This window comes from Telmatherina bonti, assembly GCF_933228915.1.
Source record: "Telmatherina bonti genome assembly, chromosome: 4".
Classification (NCBI taxonomy): domain Eukaryota; kingdom Metazoa; phylum Chordata; class Actinopteri; order Atheriniformes; family Telmatherinidae; genus Telmatherina; species Telmatherina bonti.
In genome coordinates this window covers 37,363,375-37,373,032 of record NC_136622.1, presented here as the reverse complement: position 1 = coordinate 37,373,032, position 9,658 = coordinate 37,363,375, and the positions used below count along the sequence as shown (strand labels likewise).

General features: G+C 43.8%; 1 protein-coding gene across 1 annotated transcript in view; it reads right to left on the bottom strand.

Moving 5' to 3' along the window:
- Nucleotides 1–7,848: 7,848 nt before the first annotated feature.
- The window catches only part of LOC306754692 (histone-lysine N-methyltransferase SUV39H1-like), a gene marked incomplete at both ends in the record, with an annotated part of 108,501 nt that continues 106,691 nt past the window's right edge, over nucleotides 7,849–9,658 (bottom strand). The window contains one exon of the mRNA XM_079238747.1: nucleotides 7,849–7,982. Within this exon, the coding sequence (XP_079094873.1) occupies nucleotides 7,849–7,982 (134 nt within the window). The remainder of the gene's footprint in view (nucleotides 7,983–9,658) is intronic.

Below are 9,658 nucleotides of genomic sequence, written 5' to 3'. Positions count from 1 at the left end.
AGGAAAAAACTCCCTTTTAACAGGAAGGAAACCTCCGGCAGAACCCGGCTCAAGGACAGTCAGCCATCTGCAGGCACCAATGTCCACAGAATAGACGCCATTACTCTGACAAGAAACAGGAAGTTCCCAAACTCCACCTGTACAGGTGTGCCATCATTTAAAGCTGTAAATGTGGTCTTTAGAGTTTCAGTAGGAGTTGGGTCAGTAGCGTGCAGGAGGATGGACATGTTCAGGTTTACAGATGTCCTCCACTGAGGACAAATATGAACAACTGGTAGTCCGGATCTGGAAGTTTCTGATCCAGTTTATGAGGAGAAACTTCTAGTTGAACTTTGCCCTCCATTTTGTTGAAAATCAGTAAAAATGATCAGCTGTACACTCCAGTATTGGAGTCAGTAGCTGAGAAAGAACAGATGAACTCGGTTTCTTGTCCTTCACACAGAAACACACAGATTTGCTTCGACTGCAGCTCTGATCTGACAAACCTTCACTTTTATTTCAGGTGTCGTGGAAAATACTGCTGACCTTTAACAGCCTCATAAAATGATTGTGTAAGACAGCATTTCTCAACTCACGGCCCGCGGACCAAATCTGTGTCGTTAGTGACTGCCGACTGGCCCAAAGTTCCAACCTTTGTTCTAAAATAAATATTTCACACAAGTTTTTTTTTTTTTTTTTTATCATGTAGTAAACTGTGACTATTTCCTCCTTTATCAGACACAGTAACTGCTGCTGGCTGCCAGTTAGCTTCGTCCCACCCAGTGGCCCACTGGCAGTGGGTTCACTCACCGCCGGCTGATCAGCCCGACAGTAACAATGGAGATATTTCAGTTCCACAAACGGCAACAATGTGCAGCTTGATGTCTGCAGGCCACAAGCCTCCTTAAACATCTGAGAATGAAGCAGAGGTGAGGAAGAGGAAGAGGGTGGCTGCAGAGTCCTGCGCTGCATGCAGGTCCGGTCCAGAGGGAGAAGATGTGCAGTTCTGTCCGTCTGCTGCTTTAAGTTGTGCAGTAATAAATAATATGGTTACGGAATAAGTACAGCAATAGGAGCGTGTGACAGTAAATAAGTGCACGCATCCAGCATGGAGTCATACACCCTGAGATCAGCTTTGTCCCACAGACCTAGATCCAGTCCGGTTCGATCAGCTGCAGAGCAGATCCTCACGGACACCAGCTGACATTAAAGTCATCACTTCTGGCAATAAAACAGCTTCTGTGAACGTTCACAGGAAACCTGACAGAGATGATGTGAGGGATTGGAAGGAGATGTGAGTGATAACGGTCTCTCCATTGCCCTGCGTTCCGCTTTTGTGACCTTCCTGCAGCGAGCTCTGGAAGCGTGGACACTAGTTTACAGTCCATGTTATTGTGATCTGCTGCATTAATGCAGGAGATGAAACTTTCAACGTCTTATTTTCATCATAAAACTTGCAGGATTGTAAGCAATGAACATGTTTATCCAGTTTTATCCGCTTCATGCTGTACATACTTCTACAGCTGGGATGACGCTGGCCGTCTGGTTTTCAGTCCTGTGTTCCTACAGAGTAACTTAGTTCTGAATGGCTCCCTCCCTGCAGTCAGACTCGGGGTATCTAGGACCACATGTGATGCACAAACTCCCAGCTCTGAATTGTGGATCACTGTCTAACACAACCTGCTGGGTCTCGCAAAAATCTATTTGCGGGTTGTTATCACATGTCGGCTGGTCGTCCCAGTGAGTTTGGCCATTTCCGAACGCTTTGAGTCATGGTCTGCACGCAGCAGATTATCACCTAGTGGAACAGATCCACTGCAACCTTTGCCCGGACTCTGTGGAACGTCACGGCAGATGTTGCAGCGCCTGAATGTGTAAGAAACATTGTAACGTCTTGAGTCTCCTTCGTCGTGCTGGACCAGAAAATGACACCTTTTGGCCTTCTGACATTCTACCACTCCAAGATGAGCCTGATGGATGCTCGCCAGCGCGGCTGCTGACAGGTCTTGTGTTCTTAAAGAGCCGACCATCAAAACGTGCAAGTTCCCCTCTGAAGGTCCGTTATTTTCTGATGTCTGCTGGTACATGACATACTTCCAGCCCTCCTGCTCGGACCGTAGCTGCATTTCTATCAGCTGCTGTTGTGAGACCAGCCGCTGAGCTGCTCCAAGATGACCTGTAACAGTGACGTGCAGTGAGGTTCAAGGCTGGTGAGGCACTGACTTCTCAAATCAGATTTACAAATGTAAGAAATGGAAAAAACAGCACCTTTCCACACAGCCAGTCTTCGCTTGTACCACTCAGTTTGAAAAGAACGACTCTTCTGCCCCGCATTTTGAAGCAAACCTTTTAGCTCCGGCGTTGGTCTTCCATCACGTATCGCCTTCTGTTTAGACTGGAAATCCAAGTTTTAAGACATTTTTTAGTGTTGAAATATAATCCTCCATAATGAGATGGATCAGGCAGAGTATTAAATAGCCGCTGGCTTCAGCTTGGCCCCGACTTTCAGTTCCCTCTGCTGAAGCCGCTGCAGCTAGAAAGCACCTGCCAGATAGCGTACGCCCCCTTGAGGTGAGACAGAGTACTGCGTGCCTCACCGGCTGACTTTTCTTTGCACTTTATCGTACGATCGGCAAGGATAACTCTCACACATACATAAAAGACATTACACAGACTGTAGAAAGTCATGGTGTATAATTAATATTTATGTAAAGTTCATATTAGCAATAGGCCGAGGAACGGGCACGCATCATTCTACCCAGTTTGTATTGGATTGTGCTTTCAGATGTGAGGCATCACTTGCCACTGCCTCACCCAGGGTTTCTGCCATCAGTGATAACTCAAATTTGGCAAATTTTTTGTGATAAAATGTCAGAAATACATATGTAGTAAAACTGAAAATGTATTTTAAATACAGATTAATGGAAAATATTAACATTTATTGTATGAACTTTTTTCCGTTTTTAAATTCATGACAGGTGAGGCAGCCTCCCCGGACCACATGGCACTGACGTGTAGCTCATCCTCCAGGAAATGCTCTGGTTTTTCCTTCAGGTTAGCTCGACTTGGTTTGCAATGAAGATATCCTTCCAGGCTTGTGGTCGACCTGCAGGTCGTAGGGTTGAAGGCTCTTCCGTTGTCTCGGTGGAGCCTTCTGGAATTCTGTCTTAAACACCGTCTCTAGAGCGGTGTGTGGTGAGTTTTAACATGCAAGGTCTACTGAATTTCCCACATCCGTACATAAGTCAGCGCTGTTGGGCTGTAGGCCACTGGCTATTCCTCCTGGACGAACGCTACTCCCTGACCTGCAGAGCTTCACAGGATTCCATGAAATGTGGGTGGAAACGAAACAAAAAAGGCTTATAGTCTGCATACCATCGTTTAAAATGCTGCAGAAAGGAACAACTGTGTTTTGCAGAAAATCGAAGGACGTAGAGCCTATAAGAGACGACGGAACCTCCAGGTCACAGGGATCCCTAAGCAGACTGGATCCATCTCTTCTTCTACCGTTTCCCCTAACACTAAAGACCAACTGCTGGGACCCCGGTCCAACCGCCAGATCCTCATCCAGCTCGTGTCATGGTCCCACGAGGATGAGATCTGGAAGGATGCCGTAAGCTCCCGCTTACTCTGGTTACTTAAGGCGTTACAAACGGATCTGCTAGTTGTGAGACTTTAAGAAATAAACTCCAGTTTTACACAGTGATGTTCATATAAAAGGTATATTATCAATTATTTTAACCCTTTTCAGTGTCATTATCCTGGGATACGTGCGGAATAATCCTGCCTGCATTAATACAATAGCTATGTAAAACATCACACGTTTGACTCTATCATTTATAATATCGAGACATCCAACCTTCAATAATTTATTCAGTTTGATTTTTTTAATGACCACATTATGTCGGACCGTATCATTAAGTTTTAACTGCATCTATTTGCTACACAACAAGGAGATTTTATTCCCTTTGCTGTCATATTCAGAGCTGAAATATTAACCTAAATTTAACCGCTAACACATGTAGCATGCAAGAGACTGAAAAACAAACTACAATCAGATCTAAAAGGACATCAGGTAGCAACAGGTGAAACTAGCATGTGCAGCCACGCGCTCATTACATGGATCTTCCATCAGAGCCTGTTGGGTATTTCAGTTTATATCATTCTTAGTTTATATTATAACTTCTCATTAATCTCTCACACTGATATGTTACTTGTCATGTACAAGTTAAAAGGTTTCTGTGTGCGTAAGAAGACTTCAGTTTGGATAAACAGGATGTCTGCGCGATATGCCATGGAACATCGAACAGCGGTCGTGGGAAACATCTGGCCCCCAGAAGAACGATTACGGGAAAAGAATTACGCACACACATTGAACTTCTGAACCAAGCATAGCCACACGCACACACACACATTGTCCACACACTCACATGTACTGAAATCGCACCCACATACGTGCACTGTTTGTGCATGTACATATACATTGTATTGTATCATATTGCATGAATGTCACGTGGTACCTTTCAATAAAGGGCTTGCAGGTTTTGTGAAGCTCAGGCTTCGGACATGAGCCTCCTTGCAAGTAAAGCAAGATTGTCTCGTCTGGCTTCCTTCTTATTTAATGATAACTATGTTAAGCTGTTAAGGGTTTAAACTTAACAGAGCCCAACCAAGGTCAGCTGCGAAGGTCAAGAGATGTCCAAAACTGACCAGAGCCTAGCAACACCCTGGTGGCTGTAGATGTGTATAACACAGTGGATGCTTTACAAACGACATCATCGGCAACCATCTTGCCACAAACCAGCTCTCGTGCAGGATCTATGGTATCCGAGGTAAAGAGATCTGCATCAACACAAATACTCTTCACTTCCTGAAATCTTGACAGATTTACAGTTTGGTTTCTTACTGAACTTATCCATCCATCCATCTTCTTATCTGGGGTCGGGTCGCAGGGGCAGCAGTCTAAGCAGGGAAGCCCAGACTTCCCTCTCCCCAGCCACATTTGCCAACTCTGCCGGGGTATCCCGAGGCGTTCCCAGGCCAGCCGAGAGATATAATCCCTCCAGCATGTCCTGGGTCTTCCCTGGGGTCTCCTCCCAGAGGAACGTGCCTGGAGCACCTCACCAGGGAGGTCCAGGAGGCATCCTGACCAGATGCCCGAGCCACCTCAACTGGTTTCTCTCGATACGGAGGAGCAGCGGCTCTACTCTGATCTCCTCCCGGATGACCGAGCTCCTCACCCTATCTCTAAGGGAGAGCCCGGCCACCCTGCGGAGGAAGGAATCTTTTATACAATCCTAAACGAAAAATGTCAGATCTGCCTGGTCTCAGCTTCACTATGCATTTCATTCAATTCAGCTTTATTTGTTTAGCGCCACTTCACATCTTTGAAGCAAAATAAGCAGAAGCTTATTGGAATAATCTGGATTTTAACATTTGGCTATTAGTCCAGATACTTTGTCTACTTCTAAAACCCACATTCAAACCACATTTGCTGATTGAGCTTCGTTCTATTGTACTAATTTTTCTCCCGGCAGCAGAAAGTTAGCATGACACTGATCTTTACAACATGGTTAAAGTGATTAATAATAAAGTGGAAAACATCCGGAGGTAAGAAGAGAACAGCCAGAGAATACTAAGTATATGTCTGGACGAAGTAATATCAATCCATCCAATATAACTGAACAGCCCACTGCGTAGCTAGGCTAACATGCTAAAGCTAATCAGAACTTTAGCTGCTACAGATACTTGTTATAATTATGATCACGCTTCCAGAGCAGATGATGATGATGAGAGCACAGGTGAGGTGGTACACCTGAAAATTCATGTAAAATGTTACTGGCTGCAGACAGAATAAGTAGATTCACAGCGGCATTGATCAGGATCTTGTGCAGATGTCATCATCGTCCACCTAAAGTCTGGACTACGAAGCGAGATTTACGTGTCCAGATTTCTCTCCGTCACCTGGTTGACTCGTGCAGACGTCTGCTTGAGTAGAACTACAAAGCTTGTTAACTTGGTAACCCAACCAGGGTTTTCCATCAAGATCTGAGAGCGCTCACATAAAAGGGGCGGAGTTTGCAGCTTCTGACCAAAGGCAAACATGGAAATGAAAGTTTAAATCACACGCATCCTTGGTAACATAAAACTAGGCGCCGGATCCAAAGACAAATAGTGGCAAAAAGAGAAATGTAGGTCCGCACACTAGAGGTATCTCCCGATATGTTTAGTAAGACAACAAAGGGGCGTTTCGGGCCCCTTCCTCGGACATGGAGAAACCCTGCAGGGCAACTACGTCACCATGAAGGAGGTGACGCTCAGAAACATGGAGAAAACATCACCCAGACTAAACGCAACACTGTCACCGTAGCAACAGCCATGAAGCGGCGCCAGCAGAACATAGCTGACTGTTAAAAGTACTCTGTACTTGGGTACAGCCGAGACGCTTTGGGCAGAACTTCCTCAGCTCCGTATTTAGAACCAACTTTAGGTTATGTATTGGTACTTTTATGCGTAAGTAACCATAGAAACCATGTTCTGGTGACTTTCCAAATGCATGTTGAAATGTACATAAAGATTACATGTGCACAGACAATAGTTAGTATTTTATGCCCATTTCCACCTTTAACCTCACAAATCTAAAAGTTAGAGGTTAATGAAGGCTTGTAAATCGCTTCATACGTGTTCACGAATCGCCTGGTACATGCTGACAATACTACACATCAGTTTCCACCTGCTCAAAGGCTTTTTGTCGTTTCACCTTCCAGGAGCCTCAAGGCTGACTGTGAGCAGGGTGCGTATGGGTTACCGGTGTAAAGGTGGGACATCTGAAGTTTATTTCAAACTGGGAAAGAAACAGACACACCCATTCATACTAACAACACCTCAAACATCCACTTTAAACATTTATTTACATCATTTTTCCATCAAGTCACAGTAAAAAAGTTCAAAGTTTCAAGTCAGAATGTTTCCATACAAACATTAAGCCGCTATTTCAGGACTAAAACTGTACAAATGGAGACAGAGAGACTCCTGCTGAGACGCTGCTACGTTCGCAGAGGGATTTTCTTTGGTAGGAGGGATGTTGCTGCAGCGACACCAAACGTTTCCCTCCTCCGCTGCTGTTAGCCCGTTCATGCACCTAAAACCCGCCAAGCCGTTCAGGCATTAGGCCGCCAGCAGGCCGAGGAGCAGGTTGGCGGTTCGATTCCTGATTGACAGGCTGAAAAAGCACAGACATCTTTAAGCAGAAAGTCTGCTTCTGTGTCGCATCCAAACGTGTCGAAATGATTTGATTAAAACTACAAAATCTGTACAGACAAAGCCAAGGCGTTGGATCCAGCGTGATCAGGATGGACCGGCTGCGCCTTTCCATCCCACTGGTTGCCATGACAACGCGCAGACAGCTCAGCATCCTGAGCCTCCCTGATTGGTCGGTGAATCAACGAAGAGGTGCGAAGGTGGCTTCCTCTTCCTCCTCTTTGTAGGCTGTCTTCATCAAACCCAAAACAAGCTGAAACGACAGCAGAACACCTGCAGCAGGGACGACGCAGAGGCCTTTTACCGAGAAAAGTTTTTACTAAAACGCAGGTCTGCCGTCTCCTGGTGAGTAGTTTTAACTCGCCAGGAGTCGTTTCCACGATGCGACCGAGTCCGGCAGCTACCAAACCTGGTGGCTGTAAAACTTGGAAGGATAAAAATATTCCTTTGCTTCTTTAAAACTTTAAAAACTGAAAGTTAGTCTTGAGAGAATCTGCCAGGAATAAAACGTTGATGCTGCGTTCACGATTAAAAATTTAACATATATATTTATGTACAAATAAAAAAATAAAAATCTGTAGTTTTCACAATGTTCCTGGTGTCTCCAGGTCAGAACAGATACTTCCGACAGGATTCCGATCCGCATCGACACTCCACACGGATCCGCTTCTTCGGGGACGAAGGGAGTCCCGCTAGGCTGAAACTGGAGTCCATTTTGGTGCTTTCTGTGTCTACTGGGTCAACTGGAAACAAACGAAAAGCCAAATATTTATTTAGTCTTTCAGACATTGATGGTTTTTCTAAACAAAAGCAGACAAAATAGAAAGATTCCTCACACACAACCAGAAATGCTTTCACACACACACACACACAAGTAAGTCCCGGCGTCCCCGGTGGTCTAACAGAAAATATGTGAACAGAAAAAATACCAGAACTTCCTGCATCTGCTTGTAACGGGAAACCAGTTAAACCAGGTGGAACCCAGTAAAAATGTCAACCATCACAACGCCGACAGTAACTGGGATGTTTGTCCTATTAAAACATGTGGTTTAAATGGAATCAATGGGACATTTTTAACCACAACGGAGTTTCTGATGACGACAAATCGATTTGGTTTGACATATCTCCAGACACCAACTTCTGATATTTATTATACGTTGCTGCAGATTTCTATATTTTATTCCTCTGATATTACCTGGACAAAGCAGTCGGAGAAGCGTCTGCCTACGCCCTGCAGGAGTGTCAAACTCAAATTCACAGAGGGCCAAAATGAACCTTTATATTATGTTAAAGGTCAGATTTTGTGATGAACAAGCTACTGGTTAATCTTTCTTTTCCTTTTCTGGGTTCATGAACTTTTGAGTGAAATTTGGAGACTTTGATGTGTAGTGTTTGTATGCAATGATGATGTTGGACACTTGAGTGTGGGTAAGTTGCTGATTAGAGTAAAAAAATGTCTCTTTAATGTACTTAAATTTGATTGCTTATTTATGTTTTTAATGCTTTAGAATAGACATTCATACAAAGACACTCAGGTGTGTCTCGGGGATAAACTTTCTGTACTTTAAGTCTGTGGAATGAAGATCTTTCCAGCAACAATGTCTCTGGAGACATCTGACATAAAATCTCGAGTCATCTGATTTGACAACCGAAACACCAGAGCGGATTGACATGAAAAAGACAAGCTAGCTGAATCAGATGTTAAATTGGTTGAAATTCTACCTTGTTGTACAATCTTGGTTTGCAATGTTACTGTCGATGAGCGCCTTATTTCATTCAGGCAGTGCTGTCTTTTCCAACAGTACATGCCCAACAATCCTGCCAAGTATGGCATAAAAATATAGATAGCCTGTGATTCAACATCCAGCCATGCATAGAATATGTAAGTGTACACTGGAAAGCCACCTGGAGATGCGTAACATCACATGTGACAACTTCTTTACATCCTACTGCCTTGGAGATGAACTTCTAAAGAGAAACTATATGTTTGTAACAGTAAAACAAAACAAAAAAAAAACAAGCCAGAACTTGCAAGAATTACATCTGCAGAAAACACACAGTTACTGTCTGTCCGTCATCTGGAGGACATTGATAATGTTCAAAGTGAGAACATCAGAGAATATGGGGCAAGTTAAAAGTGTTTGTGAAGAGGGAAGATTGTTCTTAAATATGATGTTTTCATAATCTGAAAAAAGTTATTCTTGGTTTAAGCAGGTTTTTTTAAATGTTGTGAGTAGATTTACACAGTGTGGTCAAAATGACCCGCAACATAACCAATGTGATTTTTTTCCAACATAATAAGAGTTAAAAAGAGGAACAAAGTCGAGGGCCAAACTTTTTTTTTGTATTCAGAAAGTGACGGCTATTTTTCATGTTTTATTATCTTTGAGATACAGTACTGTGTTAAACATTTTCATAT